The sequence below is a fragment of the Ranitomeya imitator genome, chromosome 4 (assembly GCF_032444005.1).
Source record: "Ranitomeya imitator isolate aRanImi1 chromosome 4, aRanImi1.pri, whole genome shotgun sequence".
Taxonomy (NCBI): Eukaryota; Metazoa; Chordata; class Amphibia; order Anura; family Dendrobatidae; genus Ranitomeya; species Ranitomeya imitator.
The window spans coordinates 534,002,956-534,023,162 of record NC_091285.1 but is presented as its reverse complement, the minus strand read 5'-3'; the positions used below and the strand labels follow the sequence as shown (position 1 = coordinate 534,023,162).

General features: G+C 47.5%; 1 protein-coding gene across 1 annotated transcript in view; it reads right to left on the bottom strand.

Moving 5' to 3' along the window:
- FANCI (FA complementation group I) overlaps positions 1–20,207 on the bottom strand; it is a 163,147-nt gene that overhangs the window by 125,753 nt on the left and 17,187 nt on the right. The window contains exons 6-7 of the mRNA XM_069766216.1: positions 8,974–9,031; positions 1,261–1,302 (exon numbers count right to left, since the gene is read on the bottom strand). Of these exons, the coding sequence (XP_069622317.1) occupies positions 1,261–1,302; positions 8,974–9,031 (100 nt within the window). The remainder of the gene's footprint in view (positions 1–1,260; positions 1,303–8,973; positions 9,032–20,207) is intronic.

The following is a 20,207-nucleotide window of genomic DNA, read 5'->3' as shown; positions in this document are numbered from 1 at the left end:
CCATTTGTAACAAAACCTCAGTTTCCTTACTTTGGCTTATGTTTAGGAGGCATCACGCCTTGGTCTAATATGGTGTGAATGCTGTGCTCTTCTCCGAGTCTTTCTTTTCTAAACCTGCCTGATGAAGCAGTCTCTATGCTCTGAAAGATTATCATTTTTCTGGTTTGCCAATAAAGGCATCACGTTTGGAATACTTTTCTCTTTTTAGGACATAAAAGTATTTGTTTATAAAAGGTCAAAAACCTGAAGGACTGGTGTTATTTGTCTTTTTTTTTACTAACTCTTGTTTTGCTATTGTATGAATATATTCTACAGTACTGTACAAACACGTATCAGTCGCTGTGTTGTAGGTGGTTCTCCACCAACTGATGTTGAGAAAAATCTACTGAAGAAAACTATAAGCGCAGATTAAGGTGGAGCATGAAGTGGTGTGCCTGCTGCCAGGCTGCTTTTACTGTAGCAGATGGAACGCTGCAAGCCTTGATCTGAACAAGTCATGTCTGCCAGTCTGGTTGATGAAGGAGTTGTCCAGGCTTGTATTATATTGTAGTAATTTGCAGGCATGCGGTCACGTGCCAACTAGAGTTGTGCGGCCTCGCTCAATACAAGTGAACTTAGGGAGGTCAGAAGTCTAGTTGGAATGTGACCGGAAGTATGCAAATAGAATACTTCTGGTCACATGAACGACTGCTCGCGGCGCCAGCAAGTGCACACTGTGAGGATTAAACAAGTCTGCAATCACATACAGTGACTGCAGACTCAAACTCCAAACCTGGACAACTCAAGTAAGCATCCAGAATTTGTATGGGGCTTTCAGGCAGCTTATCCCTTTAAACTAAAAGTTCATAGATTACTCAGGGCAGTTTAGAAGCAAGAAAACTTGGCAGTATTATAGGCTCCCATACACATTACATAAAGGTTGTCTGAATTTGCCAATCTAATGTAGATGGGGAGCCTACTCACTGTCTCCTGAAAGATGACGTCAAGAGAAAGTAGGATCAGACAACTGCAATTTCAATTCCCTATCCTTTTATTTTCAGGGGAATAGGTTTCCGCCAAAAGTATCTGTCAGAGTGCTCTCCCCTCACCCCCCTTTAAAAACACATGAATGTTCTCATGTGTTTGGGGGACTCTGGAGAGACAGCTGCCTGAAGGACGAACGTTTGTCAGACAGCTACTTCGTGTATGGCCGGCTTATGTCTTGTTACTGTAACACATAGTAAGGGAGATACATTTCACAAAGTTTATCTGTAATCTTACCTAAACATTGATGTAAGAAAAATAACACATTTCGGATCCCACCTTAAAAAAAAAAAGTTCAAAGTCAGAAATGTGGAACTTTAAGAATAGCTGTAAATTCATACTTCCTCATTGGTAAAGAAGGTCACAACTATCCAGGAGAAGTTAAATTGTCTCTTCAGAGAGGAAGAGAACTAGAACTATAGTGCCACCTATTGGAAGTAGCAATCCTAACAGTGTTTTAGGATTGCTACTTCCAATAGGTGGCACTAGAGTTTTAGTTCTCTTCCTCTCTGAAGAGACCATTTACATATTTCCCAGAGGAGCATTGCGGCTTTAAAGGAACCTGTCACCCCCAAAATCGAGGGTGAGCTAAGCCCACCGGCATCAGGGGCTTATCTAAAACATTCTGTAATGCTGTAGAGAAGCCCCCGGTGTATCCTAAAAGATGAGAAAAACAGGTTATATTATACTCACTTGGGCGGGTGGTCCGATCCGGTGGGCGTCACGGTCCGGTCCGGAGCTTCCCATCTTCATAGGATGACGTCCTCTTCTGGTCTTCACGCTGCGGCTCCGGCGCAGGCATACTTTGTCTGCCCTGTTGAGGGCAGAGCAAAGTACTGCAGTGCGCAGGTGCTGGGCCTCTTGGACCTTTCCTGGCGCCTGCGCACTGCAGTACTTTTACTCTGCCCTCAACAGGGCAAAGTACGCCTGCGCCGCAGCCTGAAGACCAGAAGAGGACGTCATCTGATGAAGATGGGAGGCGCCGAACCGGACCGCGACACCCATCGGACCGGACTGGGACCGCCCCTGAATATAATCTAACCTCTTTTTCTTATCTTTTAGGATACATCGGGGGCTTATCTACAGCATTACAGAATGCTGTGGATAAGCCCCTGATGCTGGTGGGCTTAGCTCACCCTCGATTTTGGGGGCGACAGGTTCCCTTTAAGTCTCCTCATCTCGGCATGCTTAGCATGTCAATCTCCGCAAGGAGAAAAAGATACTTCTTGGATATGTGATTTAGACATAGCACTATATGCCTCTCAGGCTGCATACACGGGAGAAGCCAGCTGCTGCTTGGTCTGTGCATGTGATGTAGACATATCACTACATGCCCATCAGGCTGCATGCATGGGAGAAGCCAGCTGCTGCTTGGTCTGTGCATGTGATGTAGACATATCACTACATGCCCATCAAAATGCATGCATGGGAGAAGCCAGCTGCTGCTTGGTCTGTGCATGTGATGTAGACATATCACTATATGCCCGTCAGGATGCATGCATGGGAGAAGCCAGCTGCTGCTTGGTCTGTGCATGTGATGTAGACATAGCACTATTTACCCATCAGGCTGCATGCATGGGAGAAGCCAGCTGCTGCTTGGTCTGTGCATGTGATGTAGACATAGCACTATTTACCCATCAGGCTGCATGCATGGGAGAAGCCAGCTGCTGCTTGGTCTGTGCATGTGATGTAGACATATCACTATATGCCCGTCAGGATGCATGCATGGGAGAAGCCAGCTGCTGCTTGGTCTGTGCATGTGATGTAGACATAGCACTATTTACCCATCAGGCTGCATGCATGGGAGAAGCCAGCTGCTGCTTGGTCTGTGCATGTGATGTAGACATATTATTATTATTATTATTTATTGTTATAGCGCCATTTATTCCATGGCGCTTTACATGTGAGGAGGGGTATACATAATAAAAACAAGTACAATAATCTTAAACAATACAAGTCATAACTGGTACAGGAGGAATGAGGACCCTGCCCGCAAAGGCTCACAATCTACAAGGGATGGGTGAGGAAACAGTAGGTGAGGGTAGAGATGGTCATGCAGCGGTTTGGTCGATCGGTGGTTACTGCAGGTTGTAGGCTTGTCTGAAGAGGTGGGTCTTCATGTTCTTTTTGAAGGTTTCGATGGTAGGCGAGAGTCTGATGCAGGGGCGGATTATCAGAGGGTCAATATGGGCGGTAGCCCAGGGCCCAGTGGTCTGGGGGGGCCCTGGGCTACCGAACAGATTGACCCTCCACTAATTGTCTGAATGCCCGCCGGCATTTGTGTGCCCCCGGACCCGGTGGGCAGAGAGAGGGGGCCCGCATTGGTTGGGAGGTGCGTGTGTCAGCCAGTCAGCTGAGAGCTCCGAGTCCCTGCACCAGGCCTGCACAGCAACACACCACATAACAGCTGCTCTGTGCACAGGACCTGTGATGAGGTCACAGGATGGGAGGAGTCAGGGGTCACATGATCGGGAGGAGGACCTCCGTGTACAGGACTTTGCTGGTTGCCATGGCGCCGGAGGAGGGTAAGGCAGCGTATGTGTGAGGTCAGGAGGTGTTTACAGGGTGGATGTAGCAGAGCCGTGTGTGTACGAGGTGTATGGATCAGAGCAGCGTGTGAAAGGTCTATGGAGCGGAGTCGTGTGTGTACGATGTGTACGGAGCCGTGTGCATGAGGTGTACGGAGCACAGCCGCGTGTGTACGAGGTGTACGGAGCGGAGTCGTGTGTACAAGGTGTACAGAGCACAGCCGCGTGTGTACGAGGTGTACGGAGCGCAGCCGCGTGTGTACGAGGTGTACGGAGCACAGCCGCGTGTGTACGAGGTGTACGGAGCAGAGCCGCGTGTGTACGAGGTGTACGGAGCGCAGCCGCGTGTACGAGGTGTACGGAGCGCAGCCGCGTGTGTACGAGGTGTACGGAGCGGAGTCGTGTGTAAGAGGTGTACGGAGTCGTGTGTACAAGGTGTACAGAGCATAGCCGCGTGTGTACGAGGTGTACAGAGCGGAGCCGCGTGTGTACGAGGTGTACGGAGAACAGCCGAGTGTGTACGAGGTGTACGGAGCGCAGCCGCGTGTGTACGAGGTGTACGGAGCGAAGCCACGTGTGTACGAGGTGTACGGAGCGCAGCCGCGTGTGTACGAGGTGTACGGAGTCGTGTGTACAAGGTGTACAGAGCACAGCCGCGTGTGTACGAGGTGTACAGAGCGGAACCGCGTGTGTACGAGGTGTACGGAGCACAGCCGCGTGTGTACGAGGTGTACGGAGCGCAGCCGCGTGTGTACGAGGTGTACGGAGCGGAGTCGTGTGTAAGAGGTGTACGGAGCACAGCCGCATGTGTACAAGGTGTACGGAGCGGAGTCGTGTGTAAGAGGTGTACGGAGCCATGTGTACGAGGTGTACGGAGCGCAGCCGCGTGTACGAGGTGTACGGAGCGGAGTCGTGTGTAAGAGGTGTACGGAGCCATGTGTACGAGGTGTACGGAGCACAGCCGCATGTGTACAAGGTGTACGGAGCGGAGTCGTGTGTAAGAGGTGTACGGAGCCATGTGTACAAGGTGTACGGAGCACAGCCGCATGTGTACAAGGTGTACGGAGCGGAGTCGTGTGTAAGAGGTGTACGGAGCCATGTGTACGAGGTGTACGGAGCGCAGCCGCGTGTGTATGAGGTGTACGGAGCGGAGTCGTGTGTAAGAGGTGTACGGAGCCATGTGTACAAGGTGTACGGAGCGAAGTCGTGTGTAAGAGGTGTACGGAGCCATGTGTACGAGGTGTACGGAGCACAGCCGCATGTGTACAAGGTGTACGGAGCGGAGTCGTGTGTAAGAGGTGTACGGAGCCATGTGTACAAGGTGTACGGAGCGGAGTCGTGTGTAAGAGGTGTATGGAGCCATGTGTACGAGGTGTACGGAGCACAGCCGCACGTGTACGAGGTGTACGGAGCGGAGCCGTGTGTACGAGGTGTACGGAGCACTGCCGCGTGTGTACGAGGTGTACGGAGCACTGCCGCGTGTGTACGAGGTGTACGGAGCACAGCCGCGTGTGTATGAGGTGTACGGAGTAGTGCCGTGTGTGTACGAGATGTATGGAGAGGAGCCGTATGTGTATGAGGTGTACGCAGCGGAGCTGTGTGTGTGCAAGGTATGCGGAGCAGTGTGTGCAATGTGTATGGAGCGGAGCGGTGTGTGTATGAGGTGTACGGAGTAGTGCCGTGTGTACGAGATGTATGGAGCGGAGCCGTGTATGAGGTGTATGGAGCAGAGCAGTGTGTGTATGAGGTGTATGGAGCAGAGCCGTGTATGAGGTGTATGGAGCGGAGCTGAATGTGTACGGAGCGGAGCCGTGTGTGTATGAGATGTATGGAGTGGAGCCGTGTGTACGGAGCGGAGCCGTGTATGCAAAGTTTACGGAGCGCAGCCGCGTGTGTAGGAGCAGCTATGTGTGGCCATTATCATGTGCGGCCAATATACAGTAAGGAGCATCATGTGCGGTCATAATACAGTATTATTGAGCATCATGTGCGGTCATTATACAGTATGGAGAATCATGTGTGGCCATTATACAGTATGGAGCATCATGTGCGGTCATAATACAGTATTATTGAGCATCATGTGCGGTCATTATACAGTATGGAGAATCATGTGTGGCCATTATACAGTATGGAGCATCATGTGCGGTCATTATACACTATGGAGCATCATGTGTGGTCATTATACAGTATGGAGCATGATGTTCAGTCATTATACAGTATGGAGCATCATGTGCGGCTATTATACAGTATGGAACATCATGTGTGGCCATTATACAGTATGGAGCATCATGTGCGGCCATTATACAGTATGGAGCATCATGTGCGGTCATTATACAGTATGGAGCATCATGTGTGGCCATTATACAGTATGGAGCATCATGTGCGGTCATTATACAGTATGGAGCATCATGTGCGGCTATTATACAGTATGGAGCATCATGTGTGGCCATTATACAGTATGGAGCCTCATGTGTGGCCATTATACAGTATGGAGCCTCATGTGCGGTCATTATAAAGTATGGAGCATCATGTGTGGCCATTATACAGTATAGAGCATCATGTGCGGTCATTATACAGTATGGAGCATCATGTGTGGCCATTATACAGTATGGAGCATCATGTGCTGTCATTATACAGTATGGAGCATCATGTGCTGTCATTATACAGTATGGAGCATCATGTGCAGTCATTATACAGTATGGAGCATCATGTGCTGTCATACAGTATGGAGCATCATGTGCAGTCATTATATAGTATGGAGCATCATGTGCGGTCATTATACAGTATGGAGCATCATGTGTGGCCATTATGGAGCATCATGTGCGGTCATTATACAATATGGAGCATCATGTGTGGTCATTATACAGTATAGAGCATCATGTGCGGTCATTATACAGTATGGAGCATCATGTGTGGCCATTATACAGTATGGAGCATCATGTGTGGCCATTATACAGTATTGAGCATCATGTGCGGTCATTATACAGTATGGAGCATCATGTGCAGTCACTATACAGTATGGAGCATCATGTGTGGCCATTATACAGTATTGAGCATCATGTGGGGTCATTATACAGTATTGAGCATCATGTGGGGCCATTATACAGTATTGAGCATCATGTGGGGTCATTATACAGTATTGAGCATCATGTGGGGCCATTATACAGTATTGAGCATCATGTGGGGCACTTATACAGTATTGAGCATCACGTGGGGTCATTATACAGTATTGAGCATCATGTGGGGCCATTATACAGTATGGAGCATCATGTGTGGCCATTATACAGTATGGAGCATCATGTGTGGCCATTATACAGTATTGAGCATCATGTGGGGTCATTATACAGTATTGAACATCATGTGTGGCCATTATACAGTATTGAGCATCATGTGGTCATGTGGGGTCGTTATACAGTATGGAGCACTGTGTGGCCATTATACAGTATCGAGCACTGTGTGGCCAAATTTTTTTTTTATAATTATTCTTTATGAACAGTGTGATCAGCAGTGCTAAATGGGTGTGGTTGAGACATGGATATGGGTGTGACTAGTGAATGGGTGTGGTCAGAGGTGTGCCCTAAAATTTGCTGCGGCGCGCAACGCGCGCCGCAAACTTTGTCCCTCTTTCCCAACTTCAAAAGTTGGGAGGTATGGTAATATGTGGTCTGGAAATGGTGTGGTGGTATTTGTCCCTTGTATGTGCTATTATTCGATGACTGTGGTTGTAATTTGTGGTCTGGTCATGGTGCGGTGGTATTTGTTCCTTGTATGTGATATTATTGGTCAAGATATACCTAAATTGTATTGCAGATTTTAACAAATATTTCCTAGGTTACAGTAGAGTAGGGCCCGGCCCTTTTTCTGGAATAATCTGGTTCGGGTATATCATGACCCCCGTCACATGACCCCCGTCACATGACCCCCGTCACATGACCGGGGGGGCCCACAGTGTGTGAACAGCCCGGGGCCCTGGCTACCCTTAATCCACCCCTGGTCTGATGTGTTGTGGTAGAGGGTTCCAGAGTAGGGGTGATACGCGAGAGAAATCTTGTATGCGATTGTGGGAAGAGGAGATAAGAGGGGAGCAGAGTAGGAGATCTTGTGAGGATCGGAGGTTGTGGGTGGTAAGTACCGGGAGACAAGGTCACAGATGTATGGAGGAGACAGGTTGTGGATGGCTTTGTACGTCATGGGTAGGGCTTTGTAGTGGAGTCTCTGGGTAATGGGGAGCCAGTGAAGGGATTGACAGAGGGGAGAGGCCGGGGAATAGCGGGGTGACAGGTGGATTAGTCGGGCAGCAGAGTTTAGAATAGATTGGAGGGGTGCGAGAGTGTTAGAGGGGAGGCCACAGACAGAGCAGGAGGTTGCAGTAGTCAAGGCGAGAGATGATGAGGGCATGGACTAGGGTTTTTGCAGATTCATGGTTGAGGAATGAACGGATTCGTGAAACATTTTTGAGTTGAAGTCGGCAGGAAGTGGAAAGGGCTTGGATATGTGGTTTGAAGGAGAGATCAGCGTCAAGGATTACCCCGAGGCAGCGAGCTTGTGGGACTGGGGAGAGTGGGCAGCCATTTACTGTAATGGATAGGTTCGTTGGGGGGGTCGCGTGAGATGGGGGAAAGATGATGAATTCTGTTTTGTCCATGTTAAGTTTCAGAAATCTAGCGGAGAAGAAGGATGAAATAGTGGACAGACATTGAGGGATTCTGGTTAGAAGGGAGGTGATATCTGGTCCAGAGATGTAGATCTGTGTGTCGTCAGCATAGAGGTGATACTGAAAGCCATGAGATTCTATGAGCATATCACTACATGCCCATCAGGCTGAATGCATGGGAGAAGCCAGCTGCTGCTTGGTCTGTGCATGTGATGTAGACATATCACTGCATGCCCATCAGGCTGAATGCATGGGAGAAGCCAGCTGCTGCTTGGTCTGTACATGTGATGTAGACATATCACTGCATGCCCATCAGGCTGAATGCATGGGAGAAGCCAGCTGCTGCTTGGTCTGTACATGTGATGTAGACAAATCACTGCATGCCAATCAGGCTGCATGCATGGGAGAAGCCAGCTGCTGCTTGGTCTGTGCATGTGATGTAGACATAGCACTATTTACCCATCAGGATGCATGCACCAGAGAAGCCAGCACTATATGCGCAACCCGACGCAGGATGTCACTAACGACATCCTATTGGCAGGGATGAAAGAGCCTGAGATCCATGTGTCCAGTTGCCATGATGTAATCACAGCCAGATCACAACAGGAGAGTGCTGTCATGTGGTCACTCTCCAGAAGATTGAGAAGAATAAACACAAATGGAAGTGTATTGTAAAATTAACGTGGGGGAATAATGGAGAGCAGAAGTCTGAAAGCGGAAAACCCAGTAAACTCCAATGACTCACTAAATAATGAACAGTGCACATACCTGCTGGAACACAGACTGTTCACAATCTGCTTCTTGCATTCTTCTCCTGTTAACTCACCTTGGTGGGAAAAAAAAAAGACTTCATGAGTTTCATCAAATGCGGAAAAGCATAAAGAGAATTAAGGCGTAACCGTTGCCTTTATTTTTATTTCATAAATCTGTATTTCTCAAATAATCAACTTTGCAATATATCTTATCAGAGAGATCTGCTTCTTTCTCCTCCTAATCACTCTCAAAATTCTCAGTTCAACTTTAGGCTATGTGCCCACGTTGCAGAAATGCTGCGGAAAAGTCCCTGCTGCGGGTAAAACGCATGGTTATTCTCACCTTCTGACGGCCCCCAATCTCCTCAGCAGTGCTCCCGGTATGTTCCGTTCACAGGGATGCTTTACACGGAGGACCTTTGTGACGTCACAGTCACGTGACCGCAACGTCATCCCATGTGATTTGCGCAGTTCATCCCTGGGAACAGAAGGCGCCGCGTGCACCGCTGAGAGGCGGGAGGACTCTGGGGGCCATCAGGCAAGTACCGTATATCCTTACCTTTTTTTTTTTTTTTACATGAATATGAATCCCAGGGCCTGAAGGAGAGTCTCCTCTCCTCCAGACTCGGGTACCATCCGCACATGAAGCGCTCACTTTACGCATGGTGGGCATAGCCAGATGCGTAAAGCGAGCGTTTCAATGCAATCCGGAGGCTGTGGAATCACCGCGATTCCGCAGAAATAATGAACATGCTGTGAATTTTACCGCTATGCGATTCTGCAGCAGGAAAATCTGCAGCATGGGCACAGCAACTGCGGAATCCCAAAGGATTGCATTGGAATGCGGTTTTTAAGAATTTGTAAGCGTTTCCGCTGTGGAAAAAACGCGTCAGAAACGCATAAAAAACGCAATGTGGGCACATAGCCCAACATCTGTATTCAGTGAAGACAGAATGCTCCATTATTGACATAGGAGATGGCAGCTGCTACTGATAAGGTCCTATGTATATCGGAGAATTGGGGCAAGGGGGTAACTAGGCCTCTAGCACCTCCCGCCTTCACTCTACATAGGACCTTATCAGTAGTAGCCGCCATCTCCTATCTCAGTAATGGGAAAGTCTGTCTTCACTGAATACAGATTTTACCTCAGAATTGAGAATTTAGAGTCCAGGAGAAGAAAGAAGCAGATCTCTCTGATAAGATATATTACAAATTTTCTTATTTTCATGTCTACTATTGAGTTGTGAAATAAAGATTAAAAAGACAGTTACACTCCACCCAGTGCTTGTTTTCACCTCCCTAGCCAGTGTCCACTTTATGAGGTAATAACTTTTGAACCCTTCAACAGATCTCACTGATTCTAAGGCTGTTTTTTCGAGACATTTTGTACTTCATCTTAGTGGTAAATTTTGGCCGACATGACTTACGTTTACTTATGAAAATAAAGGAAATCTGACAAAATGTGGCAATTTTCAAACTTTGAATTTTTGTGCTCTTAAGCCAGATATTCTTTGTGATATAAACTAGTTTTAAAATAACATTTCCTACATGTCTAAGTTACAGAATTTTTTTTAAGGACCACATCATATTTGAAGTAACTTTGAGGGGTCTATATGACAGAAATTACCCAAAAGTGGCACCACTTTAAATGCTACAACTCTCAAAGTACTCAAAACCACACTCAAGAAGTTCATTAACCCTTTAGGGTCTTTAGAGAAATTAAAGCAATGTGGAAGGAAAACAATTTAAATTTTAGTTTCCCCACAAAAATGTTGCTTTAGCCCCGAAATTTGCATTTTCACAAGGGTAATAGGATAGAAGGGAGCATACACTTTGTTATTCAGTTTATCCTGTGTACACCAATTCCCAGTATGTGGTGGAAAACTAGTGTTTGGGTACACGGCAGTGCTCAGAAGTGAAGGGACAACATTCTACTTTTGGAGTACAAAATTGGCTGGAATAGATAGCAGACACCATGTCTCGTTTGGAGAACCCCTGATGTGCTTAAACAGTGGAAACCCCCCTACAAGTGACCTCATTTTAGAAACTAAACCCCTCAAGTAACTTATCTAGAAGTATGGTGAGCAATTTGAACCCACAAATGCATCACAGAATTTTATAACGTTGGGCCGTGAAAATTAAAAAAAAAATACATTTTTTCCATCAAAACGTTGTTTCAGCCCCAAATTTTTCGTTTTCGCAAGGGTAACAGGAGAAAATGGACCATACTGTTTGTTGTGAAATTTCTCTTGAGCATGTCGATACCCCATATGTACTGTTTGGGAGCACAGCAGGGCTCGGAAGGGAAGGAGCAACATTTGACTTTTGGAGTGCAAAATAAGATGGAATAGATAGCGGACGCCATGTCGCATTTGCAGAGCCCCTCATGGCCCTAAACAGTGGAAACCCCAACAAGGGACCCCATTTTGGAAACTACACCCATCAAGTAACTTATTTAGAGGTATGCTGAGCATCTTTAACCCACAGGTGCTTCACAGAATTTCATAATGTTGAGCCATGAAAATGAAAAAAAAATTCCTGCACAAATGTTGTTTTAGCCCCAAATTTTTATTTTTCACAAGGGTAACAGGAGAAAATGGACCACATAATTTTTTGCACGATTTCTCTTGAGAACGTCGATTTTCCATATGAGGGGGAAAACTACTGTTTGAGTGCACGGCAAGGCTTGGAAGAGCCATATTGAAGTTCAGATTTTGCTGGAATGGCTTGGGGGTGCCATGTCACATTGGCAGAGCCCCTAAGGTAAAAGAACAGCAGATCCCCTCCACAAACGAGCCCATTTTACAAACTACACCTATCAATTAATTCATCTAGGGTTGCATATTGACACCAAGGGTGTGTGACAGAATTTTATACCACTGGGCGGTGAAGAAAAAATAACTACATTTTTAACACAACAATTTTGTTTTAGCCCCAATTTTACATTTTCACAAGGGAGAATGGGGCAAAGGAACACCAAAAATTGTCACACAATTTCTGCTGAATGTGGCAATACCCCATATGTGGCTGTACAGTACAGCGAGACTCGGGAAGGACGGAGTGCTATTTGACTCTGGTACAACAAATTTTTGCAGAATAGTTTGTAGACTTTATATACAGCTCCTAACTGCCAGAAGAGCAGACTCTCCATCTCCCCCCCCCCCCCCCCCCAAGTGATCATATTTTGGAAAGTACACCCCTCAGAGAGTTTATCTATAGGTGTAGTGACAATTTTGACTCTATGGGTGTTTTCCAGAAATGAGCAGCAATGGATGTTGCTCAGTGAAAATTGCAAATCTGCCATTGTCGTAACCAGTACGTTGTAATACTCATACATTATAATGAGTTCATGCTTCTGGAGACATGGACCCCGTAAATTAAGCGGGCTGTCATCACTTCAGAAATGCTAAACGTGAATGCTAACTACGGTTTAGGCACACTGTGGGACTCGGAAGGGAAGGTGGCATTAAGATTTGGGAGCGCAGAATCCGCTGGATTTCTTTTGGGGGTGAGGGGCCATTTTGCTTTTCCAGAGCCTTTGTGGTACCAGAAATGTGGAAGACCTGAGTGGGAACTTGCTTTTTTGTGGATTGAGTTGAAGTTTTTACTGGGAACATTGTACATAAAATTTTTGCTCTACGCAGAGCACTTACATTAGGGATTTCCATCAAAATCTCCGAGTGACGTGATTCAGATGACACGCCCGATGAGTCCATTCACTATGAGGAAGCAGAGTTACTCTGGATTGCGTCTGACCTCTATTCAGTGGTGTCCTTTTCAGACATGTACAAAACTGTGGTCGACCACGCTTTTATGCACACCTAAAAAGATAAACACAGCTGGATCTCGGGCCAGACATGTCCACAGTGTCCCCATCTGCCTCATTCGAGGGAATCTTCCGTCGGGGGGCTCCGTCTGAATAATTTATTTCAGAGATTTACAAGGAAACCCCGATGTAAGAGCTCAGCGTAGAGCGCAGGATAAATGTGCGCCGAGCCTTACTGTGATCTTTGGGAGGAAGAATGAACAAATTAATAATAGGTAAATAATAGGTTTTATTTTTTAAGCCGTTCCTAATGTGGTATAAGTGATTAGACAACTTTTTTCTTCGGGTCAGTGAGAATGCAGCGATACCATTTTTATGTTTGTCTGCTATAACACACTAAAAAAAGAGGGATTTTTGGTACTCACCATAAAATCTCTTTCTTGGAGCCTTCATTGGGGGACACAGGTAACCATGGGTGTATGCTGCTGTCGCTAGGAGGCTGACACTATGCAAGAAAAGAAAACAGCTCCTCCTCCGCAGTATACACCCACCGACAGGCACCAAGTACCTCAGTGTTAAAGGGAACCTGTCACCCCGAAAATCCCGGGTGAGCTAAGCCCACCGGCATCAGGGGCTTATCTACAGCATTCTGGAATGCTGTAGATAAGCCCCCGATGTTACCTGAAAGAGAAGAAAAAGACGTTAGATTATACTCACCCAGGGGCGGTCCCGCTGCGGTCCGGTCGGATGGGCGTCTCTGGTCCGCTGCGGCGCCTCCCATCTTCATTCCAAGACGTCCTCTTCTGATCTTCAGCCACGGCTCCGGCGCAGGCGTACTTTGTCTGCCCTGTTGAGGGCAGAGCAAAGTACTGCAGTGCGCAGGCGCCGGGCCTCTGACCTTTCCCAGCACCTGCGCACTGCAGTACTTTGCTCTGCCCTCAACAGGGCAGACAAAGTACGCCTGCGCCGGAGCCGTGGCTGAAGATCAGAAAAGGACGTCTTGGAATGAAGATGGGAGGCGCCGCAGCGGACCAGAGACACCCATCCGACCGGACCAGCAGCGGGACCGCCCCTGGGTGAGTATAATATAACGTCTTTTTCTCCTCTTTCAGGATACATCGGGGGCTTATCTGCAGCATTACAGAAGGCTGTAGATAAGCCCCTGATGCCGGTGGGCTTACCTACTAAAGCAGGATGGCACCATTGAAGCTCTAAAAAACTATAGGGAGAAAAATACTTTATCTAATAAACTAATTAAAGCTGCCAAAAAGGAAACAGAGAAGCACATTGCTAAGGAGAGTAAAACTACTCCCAAACTGTTCTTCAACTATATCAATAGTAAAAGAATAAAAACTGAAAATGTAGGCCCCTTAAAAAATAGTGAGGAAAGAATGGTTGTAGATGACGAGGAAAAAGCTAACATATTAAACACCTTCTTCTCCACGGTATTCACGGTGGAAAATGAAATGCTAGGTGAAATCCCAAGAAACAATGAAAACCCTATATTAAGGGTCACCAATCTAACCCAAGAAGAGGTGCGAAACCGGCTAAATAAGATTAAAATAGATAAATCTCCGGGTCCGGATGGCATACACCCACGAGTACTAAGAGAACTAAGTAATGTAATAGATAAACCATTATTTCTTATTTTTAGGGACTCTATAGCGACAGGGTCTGTTCCGCAGGACTGGCGCATAGCAAATGTGGTGCCAATATTCAAAAAGGGCTCTAAAAGTGAACCTGGAAATTATAGGCCAGTAAGTCTAACCTCTATTGTTGGTAAAATATTTGAAGGGTTTCTGAGGGATGTTATTCTGGATTATCTCAATGAGAATAACTGTTTAACTCCATATCAGCATGGGTTTATGAGAAATCGCTCCTGTCAAACCAATCTAATCAGTTTTTATGAAGAGGTAAGCTATAGGCTGGACCACGGTGAGTCATTGGACGTGGTATATCTCGATTTTTCCAAAGCGTTTGATACCGTGCCGCACAAGAGGTTGGTACACAAAATGAGAATGCTTGGTCTGGGGGAAAATGTGTGTAAATGGGTTAGTAACTGGCTTAGTGATAGAAAGCAGAGGGTGGTTATAAATGGTATAGTCTCTAACTGGGTCGCTGTGACCAGTGGGGTACCGCAGGGGTCAGTATTGGGACCTGTTCTCTTCAACATATTCATTAATGATCTGGTAGAAGGTTTACACAGTAAAATATCGATATTTGCAGATGATACAAAACTATGTAAAGCAGTTAATACAAGAGAAGATAGTATTCTGCTACAGATGGATCTGGATAAGTTGGAAACTTGGGCTGAAAGGTGGCAGATGAGGTTTAACAATGATAAATGTAAGGTTATACACATGGGAAGAAGGAATCAATGTCACCATTACACACTGAACGGGAAACCACTGGGTAAATCTGACAGGGAGAAGGACTTGGGGATCCTAGTTAATGATAAACTTACCTGGAGCAGCCAGTGCCAGGCAGCAGCTGCCAAGGCAAACAGGATCATGGGGTGCATTAAAAGAGGTCTGGATACACATGATGAGAGCATTATACTGCCTCTGTACAAATCCCTAGTTAGACCGCACATGGAGTACTGTGTCCAGTTTTGGGCACCGGTGCTCAGGAAGGATATAATGGAACTAGAGAGAGTACAAAGGAGGGCAACAAAACTAATAAAGGGGATGGGAGAACTACAATACCCAGATAGATTAGCGAAATTAGGATTATTTAGTCTAGAAAAAAGACGACTGAGGGGCGATCTAATAACCATGTATAAGTATATAAGGGGACAATACAAATATCTCGCTGAGGATCTGTTTATACCAAGGAAGGTGACGGGCACAAGGGGGCATTCTTTGCGTCTGGAGGAGAGAAGGTTTTTCCACCAACATAGAAGAGGATTCTTTACTGTTAGGGCAGTGAGAATCTGGAATTGCTTGCCTGAGGAGGTGGTGATGGCGAACTCAGTCGAGGGGTTCAAGAGAGGCCTGGATGTCTTCCTGGAGCAGAACAATATTGTATCATACAATTATTAGGTTCTGTAGAAGGACGTAGATCTGGGGATTTATTATGATGGAATATAGGCTGAACTGGATGGACAAATGTCTTTTTTCGGCCTTACTAACTATGTTACTATGTTATGTTACCTGCGATTTTCGGGGTGACAGGTTCCCTTTAAAGAAGTAGGAGAAGCAACCAAAAACTCAACCCAACAACGAAGGCATATAGGCCCAATAATGGTACAATCAATTAGGGAGGGTGCTGTGTCTCCCAATGAAGGCTCCAAGAAAGAGATTTTATGGTGAGTACCAAAAATCCCTCTTTCTTTATCGCTTCATTGGGGGGACACAGGTAACTATGGGACATTACAAAGCAGTCCCTAGTGTTGGAAACAAACGATGCAAGGAAAAACGGACTCAGATCGGCCGGTGCGAAACCGCCGCCTGCAGCACCTTCCTTCCCAGGCCTGCATCAGATGAGGCATGGGTATGAACCCAGTAAAAACTTGCAAAGATGACCAGGTCGCGGCCTTACAATTAGGGAAGCCAAGGTGTGGTGACGAACAGCCCAGGAGGGCCCCACCGCCGAGCTGAGTGAGCCTTCACCCCCGGAGGAGGCTGTTTGTCCTGAACGCGGAATACCTCCACGGCAATAGTGACCTTAGAAACTAGGAGCCCATTACGACAACCTTCAGAGATGACGAACAGGACATCAGATTGACGAAAGGGAGCAGTCCTTGAAAGGTAGATTTGAATAGCTCTGACGGGATCCAGATTGTGGAGGAACTTCTCCAGGGATGGACCGGAGAGAGACAGAGGAGGAAGGACGATGTCTTCATTAATGAGAAATGAAAAGACCACCTTAGGTAGGAAGGAACAGGCCTGAGAACTACTTTGTCCTGATATAGAATCAGGAACGGGGACCGGCAGGACAATGCCGCTAACTCAGAAACTCTCCTGATGGACGTAATACAACTAAGAAGACAACTTTCCATGACAGGAGAGAAACGTGAGGTCTTGAATGGGCTCAGCTGTAGCGAACCAAAGACAAGGTTAAAATCCCATGGATCTATCGGAAGATGATAAGGAGGTGCCAGGTTGGTCGACAGCTTAAAGGTCTTTACCTGGGAACGAGAAGCCAGATTTCATTGGAAAAGAATTGACAGAGAAAGAGACCCAAGTTAAGACCCGCTTGTAGAAAACCAACAATGGAAGGAAGAGAAAAAGACATAGGAACCAAACTATTGTCCTCACTCCACCATAAGAAGGCAAGGATGCTGGTTTAATGACCCTAATCATGGTCTGCATGACCTGATGGGAAAAACCAGCCTCTCTCAGGACTACTGCCTCAACGACCATGCTGTTAAACTCAGATAAGATCTGGATGGCCTGGAAGCTTTCAGGGGGCGTCCATGAGCATGTTCACCAGGCCCTTCTTGGCCAATCCGGAGCTATCAGGATTATGGGGATCGCTTCTGCCTTTATCTTTTTCACAACTCTTGGATCAAGGGGAGAGGTGAAAAACGATAAGGCAGTTGGAATTGTGACCACGGGATTACTAGAGCATAGCGGATCTGGGAATCGGGCTACGAACTGGGGAATCTCGTGGTTCATCCAAGATGCTATCAGGTCGACGTCCGGGGTGCCCCATTTCTGTATATCTGGATGTAGACAGCAGGGCTGAGCGACCACTCGCCCAAATCGAGACCATGATGGCTCAAAAAATCGGCTCCCCGATTTTCTATCCCCGGAATGTGCACGACTGATATGGCGGAAACATAATATTCTGCCCATCGCATAATCCTTGTTACCTCTATCATAACCTGTTTGCTGCAAGTTCCGCCTCAACGGTTTATGTAAGCCACGGCCGTGGCGTTGTCTAACTGTATGCGGACCGGCTGGCCTGCGAAGAGGGTCTGCCAGTGGTGAAGGGCAAAGAAAATTGGCATGATCTCCAAGAGATTGATGGAGAGCACGGCCTCTTGGGCGTTCCAGTGGCCATGCACTGTGTGACGAAGAAAAAACGTTCCCCGAGACTGGCGTTGGTGGTGAAGACCTGCCACCGGAGAGGAAGGAAGGACTTCCCTCATAGGACTGATAGCATCACCAGGTGAGGAACTGCCTCACCTTGAGAGGTAGAAGCACGGATCCATCCAGGGAGACGGTCCCTTGTCCGAAGCCTACCAGAGGGCCAGCTGAAGAGGACAGTTATGGAACTGGGCAAAAGGAACGGCTTCCATGGCGGCAATCCTCTTCCCTAGAACCCTCATGCAGGACCGTAGGGGGGAGAGAAGCTGGTCGCTTTAGAGTACGGATCCCCTGGCAGAGAAAACTTCTTCTTTGAAAGGAAGACATGGGCTTGAGTCGTGTCGAGCCTTATACCCAGAAACACCAGGTGCTGAGCTGGGGTCAGGAAGAACTTCTCTCTGTTGATAGTCCAGCCGAGATGGACCAGAGTGTCCAGAGTAAACTGAAGACTCCCCTTGGAGCAAAGGATGTCCATGACTGCTGCCATGACCTTCATGAATAGTCTGGGGGTAGAAGCCAGGCCGAAAGGAAGGGCCGTGAACTGATAAAGATTCTCCTGGATTGCAAACCGCAGGAACCTCTGATGCAGAACTCAAACAGGAATGTGAAGAAATTCTCTCAGTTCCATTCAAGTGCGATTACGGAAAGTAGGGACTTCGTCCTTAAACAGCGGATCCGAACGTGACAGATCAATTGCTTGAGGTCCAAAATCAGATGGAGCAATCAGTCTTTCTTCGGGACTATGAAAAGAACAGAGTAGAACCCGGGAAAACCGTTCGGTCCTGGGGACAGCTACGATTACTCCTGTGCGTCGTAGGGAAGAGAAGGCCTGAGGGCCCCTGGGGCCTGCGACCTATGCCTTGGAGGGCGAGACAGATGGAAACGTCTTCCAGGGGGAGAAGAAAAGTCGATTTTGTAGCCAGAAGTCTCTCTCTCTCTAGACTGAACCTTTTCCTATTAGAAGGACGTTTAGACTTGGACCGGGGAAGCGAGGTGCTGTTCCCGCCGGTGGCATCCAAAATTATTTGATCCAGCTTGGACCCAAAAAGTCTAGAGGCTTGGATGGCAAAGCCAGTGAGAGACTTTATTGACGGCGGATCCACCCTCCACGCTTTCAGCCAGAGAATGCGGCATATAGCAACAATGTTGCTGATAGCCCTGGCGCAGCAACCAGCCACATCAATGGAAGCGGTCACTAAATATTTGCTGGCATGGTCAATATGATTTGCCAGATCTACTTCAGGAAAGGGGCGTAACGAAGTACTAGCTGGGATGAAGAAAAAATGGCCGCAGCCGTTGAGCGGCGCCATATTCTGTGCGGCGTCCTGTCGCGGGTAACCAGTGAGGCAGGCAGGCAGCTGCCGGGAACAGAGAAAAGGACATACCTGTAAAGGAGCCCTCGGATGGATGAGGGTCACTGGTAGAAAAGGGTCCTCCTTCCCGTACCGTCTCCGGACAATGCATAATATGGCATCAACCCCTTAAAAGAAGGGGGGTCACCGCTGGTGACCACCGTCTTCCTCTCAGCCATCTCCGAGGAGAGGGGTGAGGAGGGAAAAAGGAAAGGACTGGCCACCAGGAATCGCCCTGAAACACCAGTAAAGGTGACAGAGAATAAAGTCCTGCCTGTGGGTCCGAGAGTGGGCGATGTGGGTGACACCACACTGCTCTCTTGGTCGCCTAAGCGTGGGAAAACAGGGTGAGACATTACACAGTGTTACCCTAGTACGATGAATCTGAAAGACAAAGGGAAAAGATTTATAAAAACACAACAGGTGACCTGAAAAGGAAAAGACGGATCTGGGATTAGATCCAGGTCTGCCTCCTACAGACACTAAGTTAAACTGAGATACTTGGTGCCTGTCGGTGGGTGTATACCACAGAGGAGGAGCTAATTCTTTTTATTTGCCTAGTGTCAGCCACCTAGCGTCAGCAGCATACACCCATGGTTACCTGTGTCCCCCAATGAAGCGACAAAGAAACTTTCTCCTTCGCCACATTGGGGGACACAGGACCATGGGTGTTATGCTGCTGTCACTAGGAGGCTGACACGAAGTTCAAAAAAAAGAGTTAAAAAGAGTTAGCTCCTCCCCTGCAGTATACACCCTCATGCTGGCTTCCAGAGACCCAGTTCAAGCTTAGTGTCCGTAGGAGGCACACTGGATTTAAACCTTCTTTTCTGGACGAAGGGGCGACGGATTCTTTCATGTTCCGATCTCCCCAAACCAACAACAGGCGAGCACGGGAGTTTTACCTCTCCGTATCCTCTCCTGCGACGTGGGATGCCACTGCCTGAGCTGACTTTTGGGGCGACAGGCCCCTTCAAGGGCACCGATCTCCCCCGTTTTACAGACGAGCACTGGAGTGTCACCTCCAGTATCCTCTTCTGCAGCCAGGCCTTATTGCCGGACAACTGCCCTGCCCACCAGGTCTCACCCTCAGCTGTTCAGA